This window comes from Fringilla coelebs (genome assembly GCF_963513975.1).
Source record: "Fringilla coelebs genome assembly, chromosome: 9".
Taxonomy (NCBI): domain Eukaryota; kingdom Metazoa; phylum Chordata; class Aves; order Passeriformes; family Fringillidae; genus Fringilla; species Fringilla coelebs.
In genome coordinates, this window is record NC_140067.1 from 8,806,150 (window position 1) to 8,825,902 (window position 19,753).

The 19,753-nt window shown below is 46.2% G+C and overlaps 1 protein-coding gene across 1 annotated transcript; it reads right to left on the reverse strand.

The window, feature by feature from the left end:
- Positions 1–18: 18 nt before the first annotated feature.
- On the reverse strand, positions 19–17,818 carry RAD54L (RAD54 like). Its single transcript, XM_084211413.1, has 18 exons — positions 17,759–17,818; positions 17,571–17,660; positions 16,448–16,567; positions 15,652–15,712; positions 13,932–14,067; positions 13,084–13,153; positions 10,739–11,027; positions 10,200–10,324; positions 8,690–8,840; positions 7,424–7,550; positions 5,198–5,272; positions 4,654–4,784; positions 4,443–4,553; positions 4,176–4,299; positions 3,814–3,892; positions 3,529–3,708; positions 1,958–2,121; positions 19–831 (listed from the first exon to the last, which is right to left on the reverse strand). Exons 1-18 carry the CDS (start codon positions 17,759–17,761, stop codon positions 630–632), a joined length of 2,238 nt encoding a protein of 745 aa, XP_084067539.1. The 5' UTR covers positions 17,762–17,818; the 3' UTR covers positions 19–629.
- Positions 17,819–19,753: the final 1,935 nt, after the last annotated feature.

Below are 19,753 nucleotides of genomic sequence, written 5' to 3' on the forward strand. Positions count from 1 at the left end.
GGGCATCCTGCCCATAACAAATCAAGTGGTTTTAGAAATGGAGTTACTGGAATAGAGCCTGATTTCCTACTGCTTGCATGATCTTTTTCAGGCCAGATGTTCAACATATGAGCTAAAATATTTTCCCCCTGTACAAAATCCTCTTCTTCCCAAGTAATCAGCAAGGTTCACATTTTACAGTAAAAATGGATCCTGCAAGTTTTGATCAGCAACTGTAAGCCAGAGCTGTCAAAGAAAAAAACCTGACTGCACATCAAGTGCTGTAAAACTCCTGACTCAACTTAAACCTGAAGACAAAATCTGGCTGAGTAGAAGGCACAAACACCAAAGGCAGGAGAACCAGTACTAAATCTGATCAAGCATGCAAGGTCCCATTATTCCCAGTTGCCAAGGGGCTGTTTTTCAGGCACACAATAAAACAGCAAAGAAAAAGCCACGGGTTCCTTGCTGCAGCAGACTCAACACTGCCAAGGACCTTGCAGCCACTCCAGAGCCACGCTGTTCTGTATCCCACAGCCACACAAGAGTCCAGCATGCACAGCTGCCCAATGCCCCTTTCCTCGAAAGGGATCAAAGTGGGGCAGGCTGCCACAGAGCCTGCCCTTGCCCCCACAGGGGACAGTAACCTGCTAGGGAATCCCTCGCTGCTCCTCATGGGAGTGATGATGGAAGGTGAAGGTGACAGCAGCGTCCCACGCCGCCCTCAGCACGGAGTCCTGCAGCCCACGCCTGTCCGCGCAGTGGTGCCACTGCGACAGGTCCGAGGTGCAGTCGGAGCCGTCGGGCGGGGGCCGCACCTGGTGCCCGTTCACACAGCGGCGACACTTGATCCTGCCAAGGTCAGTGCAACATCAGTGCAAGGCTCCTGCTGCTTCTGCCTGTGGGCTGTTCAAAACTGCAGCCCAGTAACATTTGGATTAGCTCCCCTGGATTTTCAGTTTCTGAATTACTACTGCATTTCATTTAAACAGATAAATACCTTCTGGTGTGTGTGACAGGTAAGGAATGACACACATTCTGAAAACCTGGGGGTTCTGTTGCCAAAGGCAGTCCCTCTTCATGTTTAACCATTTGGGAATGGTCCAGCAAGACCCTGAGGAAGTTCAGGAGGAGCTTCTCTTGAAAGGTGTTGGATGTTGCTTAAGGAAGATCTCAAGCAACTGCTGTTAACACCTTATTAGTATTGCATCAGGACTCCTAAATTCAAAGAGCACACCATGCTCCAAAACACTCCATCCTGGCTCCCACCACAGCCACCAGGTTGTGCTCAGGCTGTTTTGGAGATGCCCCACTGAGCTGTCACTTAAGGAGACAAAGAGCAGCAGCCAGGCCAGGAAGGGCTGTTGCCATGCAGAATGGATACCTACACTGAGCTAAGCCTTGATACAGCTTAAAATTAATCCTCTTCACTTCTTGCCTGAATTAAGAGTCTTAATTTTCACAGTGAAGCATTTTCCCTGCACTCCCTGTCCTCTTTCTGGTGGCTGTAATACCACAGGTCTCTGGGCTGGGAGAGAAAAGCAGACAATGGAGAAAAGTATTCTTTTAGTTGCCAGAACAGCACTTGGACTGATTTCATGAATTGTTAGCCAACGGAGAATCCCTAGTATGGAAACAATTCAGCATTTGTTCACCAGGAAGAGAGCAGTAAGGAAGGACCAAGTTAGGCTCCACCTTGAACAGCTCTGATCAGTTTTTCTCTTTTCATTAGCTGCAGTATTTCAGTCTCCAAAACAGGTAGCTACAAGGTAGTTTGCTCACTTGTCCAGCCAGCAGAGCTTTTCTAGATAACAAAAAGGAAGGACAGCAAGGAAGTGCTCATGTCTGGGTGGCTAACAGCTTCAGAAGCAGAAACACTTGAGGCTCACTCCCTGGACATCCTCCTGCTGCCTGGGAGATCCCTGAATTACACAGCCAAACTTTGTTATCCCAGCCATGAGTCATTCAGAATACTCACTTGTCATGGGTGTCACTGGTGGTGGTCTCATTCAGTGTGAAGAGCTCCTTCAACTCTCCAAGGGAGAAATGCCTTTCTACATCCTGCTCTTCATCCACCACGCAGCTGCTCAGGGCCTTCTTGTGGGTCTGGCGCTGGAATATCTTCTCCTCTATGGTCCCTGTCTACAGGCAAGTCAAAGATGAAGCACAGTTGGAACACTGGTGTTCTACATGGGGAAAATGTCACAGATCAAATGGCACTAAGCTGTCAGGACCACTCAGTGCCTCACCAGTACAGGTGACAGGCAAGTTTTAGTAGCTGCACTCCAACCACATGTGTTTTATTGCAGATCTAACTCAACTCTGCTTCTCTTTCCCTGTGGCTGCAGGAGTGGATCCAGTGGAGATACAGATGAGGAAGAGGAAGAACTGCCATTCATGGCTAAAACTCACACACTGCACCAGAATGTGCTGACAGGAAGGAAGGGAAAGGAGCTGAGCAGTTACAGCTGCTCCCTGACAAAACATCCCAACTACAATCTCCCCAAGAAGCAGAAACAAGGTCTAGCCCTGGGTGACACAAGCATCAGCACTATTTTCTGGTTCACCCACACACAGATCAATCACATCCTGCCTGGAGGTAGATGTCTGCTTCCAGAACAGATGTGCAGAAAGCCCAGCATGCTGTATTTCTAAGGCAAAAATCTAAGAGCAAAATGTCTGTTTTGCAAACAAATGTAACACCAAGGAGGGGGGTAATTAGTCATGATTTGCAGACTGATTTCCTATTTCTAAAAGCAAAGGGGCTCCCTGCTTCCAAGTGCAGCAAGGTCAAAAAAGAACTCCGTTAAGAAAAGATGGGCAAAGAATGTCTGTTTTCTCAAAGTAAAAATACTAATTGACCAAGGAACCTCAGCTTATACAATAAATCCCCAAACAAAACAAAAAACCACACACATCAAAATCACCCAACAACTTCCCCACCGCACCAAAACAAAAATCCCAACAGTCTGAACTAACGAGAGGTGAACAAGGGCAGAGGAGACACTTTGAAGCAGCAATCACTACTGGCACTGCTGCACCAAGCATTAGAGTAGCCTGAAAAGAGCAGTCTCCTTTCATGATTTTCCCCTACAGAGCAGCTATCCCATCTGCTCACTGGCAGCTCCATCCCAAATGCTGGTAATTCCAGGAACGTACTTGCTGTTTCTAAAGTACACATACACCCAACTAAAACAGACTGCAGCCTGACTGAAAAACAGCAACTTCTGCATCAGACACCCCATGAAATTAAAGAAGTCAGATGCCTAAATGACTTCAAAGGAACATCTTATCTTCAATGCCACAGTTGTTTCTGTTTCTCAGAAGCCAGCCACTGCTACAAACCAAAGGCTGCAGTAATGACCCTGCAGCTAGAACCTTCATGGTTTTCCATGGCAACACATCTAAGGGTAGGAAGCAATTAAGTTCCAATCAATTGTGGTCACCAACACAGAAGAGTTCTTTCCCTTCTGGCCCCAAGCACAGCAGCTGCAGTCTGGGCTGGCACCCAGAGCTGCATGCTGAGGAGGGGACAGGAGTTTTCCTCACCGAGAGCAGTCGGTAGATGTAGCACATCTTCTTCTGGCCGTCCCGCCACACGCGAGCCATGGCCTGCTCGTCGTTGGCCGGGTTCCAGTCGGGGTCGAACATCACCAACCTGTTGGCCCCAATCAGGTTCAAACCACAGCCACCTGCTTTGCTGCTTAACATGAAGATGAACTCAGGGCTCTGCAAAAAGGCAGGCTTGGATTAGACTGCAGAGGCAGCCATCCTTTTACTCCCAGCACTCTGAGCTGGCAGGAGAGCTGCTCACATCTGGCAGGTTCTACTCACGGAGGGGCTGTTGAACCGCTCCACGATCTTCGCCCTCTTTTTAATGGACATGGTGCCGTCCAGCCGCACATACAGATACCTGGAACATACAGCATTTACTACAATTAGAAGAGAAAATTGTCATCATCAGCCTTGTAACAACAGAATGAGCTTTAGAAATGTTAGCAGAGGGCCAGAGATTTTCTGCTGAGTGACCCCAGCAGACAAAGCACAAGCTACATTGGTTTCAATTCAGGAGCACCTGAGCTAAAAGACAATCACAAGTTCCTGCTGAGAGAAAGCGTAGGAATAGCCAGTTCTTTCACAGCATAGGCAACAAGTGCAGTCTAGCAGGATTAAAGCAGTGAAACCCAAAGACAAACCTTCTGCTCCGGCAGAGCTTTTCAAATAAATCCAGCGTCTGAGTGTAGTTAGACACTAAAACCACCTTGTCATTACTGGTGCTTTTAGTAACAGCAAGGATGTAATCCAAAACCAGCATCTTTCCTGGATAAAAAGGAAAAGAAAGAAAAAGCTAGAGAAGAATTCCCAAATTGCAGACCCTGGAGGGGCACTTAGTAAGGTGCTAAATACAGTCTCGTGGTTGCCTGTGTTAGGCAGCTCATCCGTACTGCTGAGTTCCACCATACCCGAAAGCTGGGGCTCCACAGATTTGGTGCTGTAGCCAGAAGGGAACAAGCCCAGGGCTCCAATAAATCCTTCTTCCTCTTCTACACACTTATCATAGATAAGAGCAGGATCTGAAGAATAAACAGAGCTCAGAGACTGTTTAGACTGCACAAGGGAGACCCAAAAAAGCTCCACAACAGTGCAAAACCCAAACCCATATGAACAACTCACGATTACAGAGCTTCTTCAAGGATGTGATGGAAGAGAGAGATGAAACACTGATTTTGCCCTCCTTCAGCTCCTCCACTGGCTTGGCTTGCTTCAGGAAGTTCTTGTACAGCTCAGTCTGCAGAGGTGTCAGTCTGAAACACAACAAGAGCTCTGCAGTCCCAGCCTACAGTCCAACAAAAGCCCTGCTCCATCTAAACAGAGTGTTCCCTGCAGCTCAGTTTTTCCAGCTACAGCACAGCCAGCCTAGAACTGCCCCGAAGGCTGCTGGTAGAGTATTTCTATATTCCAGAGCTGAAAGAGAAGCTTGCAGAGACTGCATAGCCCAGGGCTCTGCTCTACACAGCTGCCCAGAGCTCACCAGCTGGCTGGCAGAACCACCAATAGTGGGTTGTAGCTTCAGAAGGAAAAGCAACATATTGCCAATGGCTACAACATCATTCCTAGAGGGAAGCAGTCACCACAAGAATTGAAGGGCTTATTGCAATTTTTCAGTCCTTCCTGTTGCTTTCACTATTTCCCAGACACAGCAGATGCTTTTTGGTACCTGCAGCAGACCACCTGTTCAATCTTCACTGGCAGGTATTTGGACAGGATGTCTGAAGTTCTCCGAATTAAACACCTGCAGGAAGAGAAATTAAGATCAGATGCTTGGATGACTCTTGATTAACTTTTATTGATAAAACTCTGTTTTATCACTATGATTCCTCAGGTGGTCAAGAGACAGTCCCTCTGATATTTTCTCTCCAAAGGTCTGTGACAGTCCAACACACAGCAGAGGCCAGACACCCACAATCCACATTGTGTACAGAGCCCCATATAACCCATTGTCTTTGCAAGGCTTCCAATGCGGTTCATGAGATTTGAAGGGATCAGACATGATGCCACTTACACAGGGAGAGCTCAGTCACAAGAGAAATTCTGCTCTACCTCAGACTACCAACAGCATTTGCAATTTGAGCTACAACAGATCAGCAGCATGGACAGCAAACAAGTACAGGGATCAACCAGCACAAACCATGGGTATAAACCAAAGAACAGGCAGGCAACTCCGCATTTAGTCCTCAGTAGCCATCCTCACCCAAGATGGGCTCATGGCCAGGCCCAAGATTCCAGCAAAGGACATATCCTTTGGCCTCTGGAAATGCCCCATGGAGCAGTTTTGCCACACTTCAGAAAAGGTGGAATGGACTAGAAAAAGCGCTGAGCTGAGCAACCAGAGTAAGAGGTGCAGAAACCCAGTTCTGCCAGGAAGTATCAAAAATATGTTACAAAACCTATAGAAGAAAGACAGCAGGGATATATGACAACCCCAAAATCAGTAAAAGGCTGGTAAATAAAAGAATAATCTGGTCTCCGAACCCATAAGCAGCAGGATGAAAAGTAATAGGCTTAAACTGCAGTAAGGAAGATTTATGTTACACATTAAGAGCCTTTTCTAACTGCAAAGACAGCAGTGCCCTGGAAAAAGTGTCCTAGGAAAACTGCAAGGTCTTCAGTGCTGGGTGAGGGTTAAGAGATGGTTTAGGTCTTCAGTTCTAACACCTTCTACCTTAGGACAGCAAGGCTGGTTAAATGCCTTCTCCAGGGCCCTTCCAGCCTTACCTCAATGATTCCATATGTCTTTGCATCACGGTCCCATTGGCAATTCCTACCAAATTCAACAGACTCATCTGTTACTACTTTTGTGCTTTGTCTTCCCTATTTGCGTATTATGACTGTTGCACAATAAAGGAAAGGACAAAGACCTCAACAAAGCCAGGCACAGGCATCCCTGAACACACTTTTACAACCATTTTTCATCCACTACAAAAAGAAATAAATGCACCTTGAGAAGGAATAAGCTTTTCTCCTCCCAACCTTTCCTTTTTCTTAGGCTTCTGCAGGCTGATCTGTGTCAAGGTCAGGACTGTCTCTATGGAGTGACTCTACTTAGTGTGAAATTTAATTTACTGTTACTGTGAACTGCAGGATTGTATTTGTGATGGCTACAAAAAGATCAGATTAAAAAAACAAAACAAACCAAGCAACCTAAAACCACCAAATAAAACCCATAAACAACAAACAATCGGAAAAAAACCCTGAAGACACCAGCAATGCTGAGAATTCAGGAGTCTTTGCTAGAAAGTTCTTAAAGAGAGCCAAGCAACTGCCAGCAGATATGGATAAACTGATTGTATTCATGAAGAGAAAACAAGTTTGAACAGGTACCACAAATCAACCAAAGATAAAGAAGACAGCACTTCACATCACAGAGGTACTTCTTGGGGATCACAAGTCCCATCTCTGACACTTGTAGTCTGTCCTATCAGCCCTACAGAGCCAACAGAACTGTGAAGTGTGAGCTGGGCTATTCTGTGACTTGGGCAACCAACAGCAAAATGGAGTGACATTCCTTATACTCCTGCTCCTCAACATCTGGGTCGGATGGATCTCAAGTCTAACGCAGCCCACATTTATAGATAACATAAATAAAAGGATACTTCCTGATTATTCATGTCCCAGGAGAAAACAGAAACATAGGAGTCATGTAATAATCCAGTACCTGAGAGTATTGCTTGAGGGTGACTGCAGCTGACTGTGCCATGTCAGTTCCATTTATCTGACTAAAGCTCAATCCTATGTGGATTTTCTTTGGCAAGAAATACTTGCACAATCACTTGCTGAACAGACGTAACAGGCAAGAGAATTCATTACAGCTACAACTGTAATTTGGAAATAGAGCAGGGCTTATAGGCAAATGCTCTGCGAAGAGAAGAGGGATGAAGTTCACCTGTTCACAATACTGATTAGCTCTTTAAGCCTCTCTTCTCCCTTGTGTCGCTCAGCTTCACTTGCATCTGCATCTCTTCCTTTCAAGATGGGCATTTCAAAATGTCTTTTAAATTCCTGTGCAGTTCCTGTATAAAACAGAAGTGAAAAGGTGATAACTACTACAAAGAACCTTTGATCAGCATACCACAGCCACCACACCCCAAACACCAGGCCCAGCAGATAAAACAAACCCTCATCCCATCCATAAGATTGGGTTTTTTCCTAGCCAAGAAAGACTCACAAGGGAGACAAATCAATTTAACAGATAATCATTTCGTACTCCAACAACAGTGCAAAGCCAAAGGTCACAGAATTTTACTTAAACAGTCACATACATACTGCTTTTGCTCACATTCCAGTTATAATTTTATTCCCAGATTTTATCCTTGCAAACAACAGCACAGGCATTATCTGTACCTACTCCAAAATTATCTGTAATCACTTGCTTATTACTGGCCACAGACTGAAAGTGAGAAAAATGCCCACTGAGTGCATGCAGCTTTGCTGCAGTAGTTACACCATTAACCTCATCTCAGAAAGAACGAACTGCAAGTACAGGGAGAGTAATCTTGCCCAAAGTACAGGTCAAGGGGGGCAGGTGAAAAATCCCATCAGCTCCCTGTAATTACTACCCAGAATTGAAGCACATAGAAAAAGCAGATGTAGAACATCTACCAGCTCTTCCATCCTTTCCTTAAGAACTCCTGGGGGCAAAACAGCTGAACAGAAAAAGACATAGCCCAAATTCTGCTTGCAAGACTAAGAATCTGATTAATTGTGTTTAACTAGAGTTGGGCATGTACTAGAATAAATGAGAAGCCTCTCGGACTGGATGCCCAACAACCTGAGACGACCGTGGGAGATGAAAAAAGAAATAATTTACAGTAGCACTCAGTTTCACATATTCGTTTTACCTTAATTGATTCCCTTCCAAAATACCTGTTCAACTGGTGCAGTTTGCATTAGAATCTTGTTTAAACAGAGCTCAGGTGACACATAGCCCCTAGAACAGGGCAGCCTGACCTGAAAGAGTTTGTATCCAGAGAAGTCTCATAGAATCACAGAGTTGTTTGAAGCAGAAAAGACCTTAAGAGATCATCTAGTTACAAACCCTTGACATAATTTTTCACCAACATCTCAGTTGTTGCTTTGCTTTTGCTGGCATTGAGGGAAGTCTGGCCAGCACCTTCCCCTGCCTCCCATCTCCCACACATTGATCTCTTACCCAGGATGCCTGAATTGACAAAGTGCACCAGGCTGAAATACTCCAGCAGGTCATTCTGAATAGGGGTGCCTGAGATAAGGACTCGGCGAGGTGTGTTTAAGCTGTTGAGAGCCTGGTAAGTTTGGTTTTCAGAGTTCTTCAGTCTGTGGCCCTGTAAAGAAAGCAGAGAAAAGGAATAAGGCTGATAAATCCAGTGGCTCTGTAAGGAAGCAGCTTGGAGAACCATATCAGCACTGATAAAAGGCATCTCACTATTCTTCCCATTCCGGGTAGTGGAGTAAGTGTTGCAACGGATTTGTCTCAAGGACAAGGATCTAGTGAAAAGCCTTTAGCCATTACGTGAGGAAACAAGACATTACAAACTTCCCAAACCAGGAATATCTGAGCTCCAGACAGGCAAGAAAGTCTACCATGAAAACAACAACCATCACACAATAAAACTGATAACTCTAAGAACTGTTTCCTGTTCTCAGATGGGAATGTTTTCAGCTACCAACACAAGCACTGAACTCTGGACCAGTAAAGTTATTTCACTCAAGGTCGAGACTACGAACCACTCAGACCACCTATACAGAGACCTTTGCACACTAATAAAAAGAAGTTTTTCACCTCTTACAGTGGTAATCTGAACACTCCTCCTGCCTGGGAAAAGCAACTTTATGAGCATCTGAGTACTGGATAGGACAAAGCACAAGTGATGAGATGCTTTTCATGAATGCCAGACTGCAGCAGAGGTGAGCATTTTTTGGATATGTATAGAAACCACAAGGCCAAGGATGTGGGTTCCCAGATTCCCTAGGTGCTAGTCTCATTGCAGGGGCACTGAGAGGTGTGGGCAGTCATGGACTCATAGATAAGAGGTTTACGGGAGCTACACTCCTGAGGACACTCACTCTTTTCATGCCCCTCTTGGCACTGTTCTGGCAAATACAAAGCCAAACCACTGGGTGGCACCCCTATTTAATAAATTCCTTCTACCCAGCAGCAGAGGATACCTCAACCCCTGCAAGTCCCAGCCTAATCATTTCAAGGAAGCAGAGGACACTTGTTTTATCTTGTCCTTCAAAGCATCTCTGGCTCTCACTACCTATAACCACAAATAGGGAATGACAAATGAAAAAACAATTCCATTTTGGCCATGTGAAAGCAGAGCTTGACACACACCAATGCCTGAAAACCAGCACTATCAGCAGAGACAGGCATGGACCTCCCTTCTGATACATATTTCACATGGAGAGGGCCCTAGTAGGTGCCCATCAAGGACCTACAAGTGGATGCAGTTACCACCAGCTGGATTTTCTTCATATCTTGGCTCATGAAGACACCTCTCCCATTCAGGCTCACACAGTATGGCTGATCCTACTTAGAGCCTCTGAAACACCAGAATGGGTGTTGTCCATAGCTAAGTCTTGTATCCCATTGTCCACTCTCCTTTAAGAAAGCAGATCCACTTTCAACCAGACATTGAGAAACCACCAGGAATGGATTCCCCTTAAAGGTGCCCCCGTACCTCATCACATATGACCAGCCCAACAGTGCCCTTCTGCAGCACCTCGGCGTGCAGTCGGAAGGTCTCATAGGAGATAATCAGGATGGGTGAAGGCACTCGCAGGCCATGCTGGTTCATAAAGCCAACTGCAGATGGGAAGGGGGAAAAAGGAAAAAAAAACCAACAAAAGGATGAGGAAAACTAATACAAAACAGGTCAAATGGTCAAAACACTTGCCTTAAAAATTAATGAAAACTTTTCCACCCATATATACCCATTCTCCTTTCCCCACAACTATTCCCATTTTCATGTCCCTTCTGCCCCCTTTCCTGGAGCATTGGGACTACTCTAACACCTGACTAGATTTGCATTATGGCAAAAGACCAACTATTACCAAAAATGCAAGGGTCAGATCTAAACACGTTAGTGGAGAGACAGACAGCAGTCTGCAGAGATCCAGTGACTGCTCAGAGATGTTCACATAGGCTGCTGCAGCCTTCTTTCAAAGCAAGACTTTGACCCCAACCAGCCAAACGCCCAGATTGCAAACATTTCTGTACCTAGTTTACGGTCAATCTCTTCTTTGGAGCCTCCATCAATGGCCAGTGGCTGGATCCTTCCCCCCAGCCATTTCTCTACTTCATTGTACCAGTTTCTCACCAGGCTGGAGGGAGACACCACCACGGCCTTCTCGATTTCGGGCTTGCAGTCTGGGCTTTGCCGGAGAAGTGTCCACATGAGTGTGATGCACTGGAGAGTTTTGCCCAGCCCCATTTCGTCTGCCATGATGCAGCCATGGCTCCCAGGGATCCGCCGGCTCGTCACACAGTCCCAGAGAAATTTCACCCCCTGCCAAAATATTGTTCTCTCAGAGCAGGATGGGGACATCAGCAGAGTGACAACTTCATTACCACAATGCACAGGGCTGATAGCACAACAAACAGCAGATCCGTGTAGCGCACACATCCCTGGGGACAGGCAGTGTTCTAATGAGACAGAAGGAAACTACCTGAGGCACAGCTAAAATACTGCCACATCTGGAGTAAAACAGCACTACTGGTGCCAGCATGGACCTCACAACATGCACAAAATCTTGCTACATTTTTCTTGTACAATTCTAACCAGCTTCCGAACATGAATTCCCAGAAATTTCTACCCTTGGCTGCATTAGCCAGGGCCTGGCCATGAACTAACATGCATCAATCATTTCAAAGAGGTTTATCATCTTAACACCACCAAATCAGGTAATTTTAAAGAATCAGAGTGAGTAAAATTGTTTCTGCTGCCCAAATAATTCCCAGAACACCATTATCAGCCCTCATAATTTCTGCCTAGAAGCAGTGACTCACCTGGGGGCTCAAGGACCAAAGCAGATTTAGCTTTAGAGAAGACACAGGGCTGAGGTTTTAAACCTATGTCACATGGTGGGAGAAGAGCTCAGCCCTGCATTAGGCCCTGACACATCACTGAGAGAGATAAAGGGGGGATGGGGGGGAAGAGACAAACTTCAAAATGTTCCCTACCATGTGATAAGAGAGACAAAGAAAACCAGGGCATTGTGCTGGGAATGTACAAGCTAAACATACCTGCAAGGATTCATCCTCTCTACTCCACTACTTAGGACTTGAAGATGGAGCACCTTGACCTGCACTTTCAAGTCCTTTTCTTACTTTCTTAGACTTTTAGTAACAGGCTAATGTAATTTAAGCCAGTTGAACAATTCTGAACTACATTACTGACTATAAGACTGCATTCTGCTGCAGAACCAGCACCTGGGCAAAAATCACAACAAAGTTGGAGCAGAGCTGTACAGCTATGTAGGAGCTTCAGCTGAATACAGCAGCATAGGAATCCTAGCAGGCAGAGATTTATCAGTCAACCTAGAGCAGAAACTGCTTTATCATTGACATTTACCTGCCAAAAAACAGTGTGCCTAGGATACCAACATAACTTTGATTACTTGACAAAAGCACCAGTAAGTAGCAGCTTACCCAAAACCAGAGTGCCTCCAGCTATGTAGCCACAAATGAGCATTACAGTGGGGCACTGGTCCATTACCAGATCTGAGATAAAACTACAAGCCATGAGCAGCCTACTATGCTCTCATAGCCATCTGAATGAAGATCTCCCATGCAGGGATACATCTAGCTTTACCTGCTTAGCCAGCAAGATCAGCAACCACAGCTTCCATCTGTGCTCCCTCCAAACTTAAATGATAATATATTGCATCTGAGATGAACTTCGAGCTGTCCAGAAGCTACATCAGATATTTGGAGAGCTGTAGCCACTGTTGCCATGTTACAATGTTGCACATATTTATAACATAAAATGCTTTAGGCAGTCTTCACCATCAAATTTCAAGCCTGCATAGGTCAGGCACAGCTCACACCTACCAAGGGCAGCCTCCAAACAAAGCACCTCAAAACAGGAACCTACTCCACGCTTTTTTAGGAACCATGGTACCACAAACTGGAGTCTCAGTGTTTCCTGGCTCAGGGACAGCAGATCCAATCAATTCTGCTGAGCAGTAAAACAGTGGTGGACACTCTGCCCTGCTTGACTCAAAACTGGGCTGCAACACAGTTTACTGCAAATATATTCCCATCACCTTCCACACTGAATTCCACCCAGCAGAGCTACATCTCCAGACTTTAAGGTAAGTAAAAGCAGGACTTTCAGCTCTGACTCTTGCCTGAAAAGGGACAGGAAGTATCATCAGCATTCAGGCCTCTCAGAGGATGCTTAAAACAAATGCTTCACTTGGTATTTGCAACAGACTAGAGTCTGTTAGACTGTCATTTGTGAGGTCTATGCAGACCTATAACAACTCCAGCAGAGGAAATGTGGCCTTTTGAAATGGAACAAAACCTCCAGCCACACCCTCAGGTCCCAATGGAAAACTTACTTCTCTCTGATGGGGTCGTAAAACACGGCTGAGGACAGGATCCACCACAACATGGACAGGTGCCTTGTCCCTGCAGGAGGCAGTCAAGGAAGAAGAGAGTGTGAGTGAGGAATTTGGCACATGTTTAGGTTTTGTTAAATCTCACTGCTGTACCAGGACTCTCCTGTGGCACAGGGGAAGCAACTTCAAACAAGAAAGTGAAAAATGGATTAATTCAGCTTTGAGAATTAAGTTAGAGACCTGCCCACAGTCTGAAACATCAGTGAAACTACGTATGTGGGCTGTGGTAAAAAAAAGGGCAGAATGTTGTTCAGAGACACAGCTAAAAAGTCAGTACTGTTTTTCTTGTTTCTGTAACAATATTGTAACTAAATCTCCCCAGAGAGAAACCCCTCTCTCTGTCCGTGAAGCCTCTGTGCAGTTGACAGCCTTTTTAAGTTGTAACAACAGCACAAAAGAAACTACTTCAGAATAAAAACCAGTAGGCAGCCTAACATTTGACAGACATCTCCCTTTGCTTGTCCTTAGATGCTGACGTTTCCTGACTAATGACTAAGCAATGAGATTTTCGAAGCAACTTCTCCATGCGTGTATGCTCCTTCCCTGCAACAGGTTTAAATTTTTGATGCATGAGAGACGTAACAGTCAGTGAAAGAACACAAACAATCCAGCATGGGTACATTCCTTCTTTGACTGTAACCATTCCTGAACCAATCCAGGCAGAATACTTGGAATCTAAATCCCCATGATGTTCAGACCCCAGCTCAAACGCATTTGGGAGAAAAGCACATAAATCTACACCCAGAAAGAGGTCAGAGCTGCAGCATTCATGCCAGGTGATGACTCACTTGTCTATTTTCAGCTGGTCATGGGCACTCAGCACCGGGGGCTCGTACAGAACCAGAGCTCCCTCCTCAAATGGGTCATGGAGAGGACCCCTCAGTCCTGCCCGTTTGACTCCCAGTGAGCGCAAGCCCAGAGGCCCTGAAATCGAACAAAGGCACATCTCAAACAACAACATCTTCCTGGAAGCAAGCAGAGCCTGGCAGCAGAGTCTGATGAGACTTAGGAGCAGTGAATTAATTGGGTGCTGGAGTGGAGGTGCACGCACAGCTGGTGCACACAGCAAACCTAAGCGGGGCCGTTGTTTGGCAGCACTCTGGCAGCACACAGTGGGAAGCTCTGAGGCAGGAAAAAACAGAACGAAGGAACAGAGGCAAAAAGGGAGCAATGGCACTGCTCACCCGAGGTGGTGGTTCTAGATTATTGAAAGCCAAGGAGGGTTCCACAATGTACATCTCAACAACCCAACAAATACACTCCTACATATACAATATGCTGGGTGAAATTCTCTTTTGGGGTCACCTAACCCAGACTTAGCTACAGTTGTATCTTTGATGCAAGGTCAGGAACTGATCTTTAACAGTGATGAAGTTCTACAGCACCACAGCCAGCATCATACTGTCACTACCTGCTCTGGGGTATTATTTTCTCTCTGCTGAGCAATAGTAGATGTTTGGCCCTGGAGCCAATTTCTGTGAAAAGCAGAAAACAAGCATGAGTCCCTTCTTTTCCTAGTACTGTCTTTTGCTGTCACAGTTGTGAAATGGACATGAACACAAGAACATATATAAAAATCCCTTTTCCCATCAAAACTTGGGCAACTGTGCTCCCAGGATTGATTTTGCTCTAAAAAGATTCAATCAGTCTATTTGTCCACTGTTTACTAAAGCTGCTTGCAAAACAGGAGAGTACCACAAGCTGAGCACAAGCAATGCACACACAAGAAGAAAGAAAGAACACAAGAAACAGCCCCTTTTCCCAATTAGAAGAGCAAGGTAACAGTCACAGAAAGCAGCTTTCCCAGTTACAGTTCTGTTTGAGCCTCCTGACAAATCCACTTCTCCTGAAGTGCGCTTTGCCAAACTCTTCTGGGGCTTGTCATTCCATATTCAGTGGCTGCTTACAGACATTTTTATAATTCAAGTTTGAGTGAAATTGGTTGCTCTGCATTCGAGTTTTTCGCTGGAGGATGAAGGGGAAGCAGGGGACATGAACAGGCCTATTTGTTTCTGAGATCTTACATTTCACTGATTCAAGACAGCTGAGGCTTTGAACTTCAAAACTATCTTGTTTTGAAGATCACCTTGAGGCTCAACTCTCCAAGCCAAGTAGAAATAAAACTGGCACATACAATCTTTTTCACCACAGCCTTCTGTCTGTTAGCATCATTATTTAAATGATAAACCTTCGTGGCTTGGAATTCATTTTGCCTTTGTATTTGTGATACAGTGTAAAATCTCCTGGCACTACATCAAATACATAGCACTAAGACTATAAAATCCAATTCTGAAGTGTAGGATTATCCAAACTAAACACTAGTAAGAAATATGAAGACTTTGCTAATATGCCAGTATTTTTCTTTCAAAATTAAGTCAGGATTTCTGGAACATATGCATCAGTGCAAAAAATAACAATAATCCCCACAAATATATTTGACAGGCCTGAGCATCATCTGTTTTACCCGAGTCAGCCAACACAGATGATCCTTAAACCTCCTCATCTTACCTTTATAATTTGGAATGGGGACTTTGAAGGGTTTGGACAAAATACTGCGGATAAAAGCCTCCTAGGAATTCAGAAAGAAAACACATTTCAAAAGTCTGAAATCAGAGACTGCTCAAGAAAGCAAGTACAGGACATTTTTTAGAACTCAGTTTTGCCAAGTACCCAGAGTCCCTCTATTTAATCTACTCAAGCTTCAACTCCAACTATTTTTGAGACTAGCCAAAAGGAAGAAAGTTGCAATTCAGCACAATTTCCTCCACCACTTCTGCTTTTCCAAACTATTTTCCTTTGCGTTTTCTAATACACGAAATTGATTTTTCATAGCTCCCATCTTCCTAAATCCACTGGCTTTTTTCACTTCTTTAAAACTTATTGCTCCCCCCTGCCTTGGTAATTTAGGCAGGCAACTCATTTCCTGTAAAGGAGCTGGGTTACCACTGCAGGAACATCCATGCTGGATCAGCAAGCACCCAGCTAGTCCAGCATCTGGTCTCCAGCAGTGGAAGCCCAGAGAGAAATGGGCAGGCAGACAGCATTTGACCCACCTGGGTGTAAAGCAACTCACACCTCTGGGTGCCATCCTTCACCTGGGCCTCACAGAACTCCCTCATTCAGGATTTCCACTACAGCAAGCTCACCCAGCACAGCTCCTTCAACAATAAAGGGCAGGAGCTGGCAAAAAGTCTCTCCAAAAGACTTTGTGTCTGCATAATGCCTCAGTTTAAAAGGGGCCATGGAGGCACAAGGAATTCCTTGCTGAGTGAGCTATGTGTGTAGCAGCAGCATCCCCACTCACGTGCTGACTGCTGTCCAGGCAGTGGGGTCTGTTGGTCAGCAGAGCCAAGGGTTTGCGGAAAGGCGACCGGTAACATTCTCCACTCTCTGTCTCAGCAGCTGCCTTCTGCCTCTTCCGGCCCTGGCAAACAGAACCAGAACCAAACAACTCAGGGGGAGCAGGGGAGAGCAGAGATGCTCTACAGCCACGCTCAGTAAGCACCAAAGCACACAGAGCATCGCCCAGGCAGCCAAGCAGCTGTCAGCACACACAGCCATCACTCACCCCTGCTGCCACAGGACTCGCACAGCAAGGTCACCGAACCTTGAAGTTTGATTTACATGAAGCTTAAGGCATTTGCCTAGTTAAGAAAATAACTACCATCTTCTAACCTGTAAAAGGTCAGGCTAGTGCACGCTGAGATTTGTCCTGTCCCGCCACTCAAGAGCAAAGGCAAAATTAAGAAAAGGAAGGGTCAGTGGCATGGAACAAACTACATCAGAGTCCCCAGAGGCTCCATGGCACCTGGTGTTATGCAAGTGGAAGGCCTCGCACTGAACCCTACATTTCAAATACTCAGAAAAATATGAATATAAATAAGTCATTGATCTGTTTCCTGACTTAACACAGTCCTCTTCAGCGTGAGGGACATTTTTGACCATCTACTGACACAGAAAACATTACGTGAGACTCTTTAACCTGTATGACATAAAACATTACTGTAAATAAGGATTAGGCTGGGACTTGTATCATTATAAATGTGTAAACGAGGTCTTAACTGTCTCTTACAGATCGGTGAAACTGATGACAAAGTATTTTACAAAAATATGTAACATTCCGTCTTGAACAGCCCATTCCTAGTTACCCAGTTACCCTTCGTTTCACACAGCACTCGAGGCTCTCACAGGGATAAGTTTTTCCATAACCACGAAGCACCGTCTGTAGACAATGAAGTTCTTCCACCACCACAGACACAAAGTTTCACGGCAGCACAGACCGGGGGCGCGATACGCAGAGGATGGCGAGGCTCAGGCACCGGGCAGTGACTTGGCCGCAGCGCCGCCCCACATCCCCCTGCCCGCGGCTGCGGGGTCACACGGGGCCGGGAAACACACGGGGCCACGTCCCGGCACCCCTCGCTCACCGTCGGGGGATGCCAGTCCTCCTCCTCCTCTTCCTCATCTTCATCGCCCGCCTTCCTCTTGGCCAGCTGGCTGGGGGCCAGGCTCCTCCTCTGGAATAGAGGGACAGCACACACAGTGAGGGACCGGGAGGTTCCTGGCACTGGCACTGACACTGACACAGACCCCCGGCCCGGTCCCCCTCACCCACCATCGCCTCACGGGAGCGCGCGGACACGGCAACGGCCCGCGCGCGCCGCTGGCGGGAAAACCGGCGGGCCGGCTCCGCCCCGCGCCCACAGGCGCGGCCAAGCGAGCGCCGAGCAGCACAGAGCCGCATCGACCCGCTCGGGGTTCCGCGGAGGGAGCGTGTGGCAAAGAAATGCAATCCACGGATTATATATATATATATATATATATATATATAGCAATAAGAGGACTTGAGATCTATAATGAATTTCTGTGTCAAGTAGAGGTGTTCAAAGGGAGACTGGGAGAGAAAAAGGAAAAAAAAAAAAGTGAATTATTTTTCTGTCCAAAGAAAGGTCCTGTTCCCCTCAAGCAGCAGGAGTAGTGCTGGCCCACAGAAGCTGGGCCCCAGAAGAGTCGGGGTGTGAGGCCGCAGCAGGAAATCAGTACAAGGAATAAGCAACTGAGCCGTTTCTTTTGGCTCTTCGGCAGCTCGGGTGCCGGCAGTGAGGTGAAGGGAGCCGTCTCCACACTAGGGTGTGAAGGCCAGAGCGGGGCCATGGCGGCAGTGAATCCTGGCAGCAGGAATTACAGCCCTGGCTGCTGTGGTGGGCAGGCAGGTGACCCTTGGCACCCAGGAAAGAGCAGTGCAGAGGGCAAAGCTGTCCCTTTACAATTTTGCCTCAATTTGGCACAATCTTCAGTTATTTTGTGAGCTTCCCTGTTCTGACACGTTTGACGTTACCTGTACTGTGTATGATATGATGGCTGACCCAAAATCTCTGATTATGGGCCAGCATCGTTTTCTGCACCCACGGAACAAAGAGAAAATCCCTCTGGAGAGCCCTAAAGGGGATTTGTGAGGGTTCAGGGCAAAAAAGCAAACTCAGGGCAGCAGCAATTTCAGCGTAGATTTGTTTTCCTTCCAAGAGAAGGGTGGCTGGTCCTCAGGAAGGAGCGAGGCTGTGGCTGCTGCAGGGATCACAGCTGACATGATAAATGAGGGCTGGTGCTCAGCAAACAATTTAAAGGACAGACTTTTACAGGGTGCAAAACCGCAGCTTGGAGAAATACAGCTAAATTATCCTTCTGGCTACACAGGGAAAACCCCAAACAACCCTCTGACAAGTGCAGTTAACCCTTCCATTGCCAGATAGGAAAGGCACCCTCTTCAGGGTGAGATTCCCACCCAGCTTGTGGGGAAGAGGTGCTGCTCGCAGGCCTTGGAGCACATTCCCCAGAGCCTGTGGGTTCCTGGAGGCTTCAGCAGCTGACAGCATTAGTAGATCTTGGGAAACCTGACACATCTGCAGACATTGTCCATGGATCACCTTGGGGACAGCCGGGGAGTGAAACCTGGCCTTTAGTGCAGTCCAGCAGAGCAAACATATTCAACACCCTGCAGCGCTTGATAGGACTTTGTCTTTTCTTCCTCCTCCAAGGAGAAAAAGAAGAAAGGGAAAGATGGATTTCCCCTTTGTTGGTTGTTTCACTGGTAAACCTGGGGAATAAATGCAAGAACTTACTGGTGCCACAGCTGCCCCGTTGACCTTCTTAAACCTCAAGAAAGCATCTTTGGCAGTGTCCCCACCTCAGTTACATCCTATTTCACTATTCAGTTTATTAACCATCTACACTAATACTGTTACGTACCTTTAAAACATAAAATAAAGTGGATATAAGACAAAGCCAAATTCTTGCATCTGTAGGACTTGAGATGTAAGTGGGCATAGAATATCTAGGGGTGATAGGGTTAAGGGCCTTAACTTTACTTTTTTCCCCTGTCTTTTTCAAGTCCATCCATTTCCCAGTATTTTATTCCCAAAGCTCTTTCAGAGCTCCATGATGAATGTCAGATATTGCAATTACTGGCTCACTGGGCAGAGAGTGGTTCTATAGGAAGGTAATTGGCTATTTTTCCTGGCATGAATAATATTCACAATAATAGCCTCCCTCTCCATGGCTCTGAGAGCAGTTCTGCTGTGTGCTTTTTTTCCCTGCAATGGGAACAGACACA

Excerpts from the sequence above, each read along its gene's own strand:
- RAD54L (XM_084211413.1), bottom strand. Across the intron at positions 10,325-10,738 it reads AGAGATTGACCGTAAACTAG|TTGGCTTTATGAACCAGCAT; the intron begins GTACAGAAATGT and ends TCCCATCTGCAG. Across the intron at positions 7,551-8,689 it reads TGTCAATTCAGGCATCCTGG|GAACTGCACAGGAATTTAAA; the intron begins GTAAGAGATCAA and ends TGTTTTATACAG.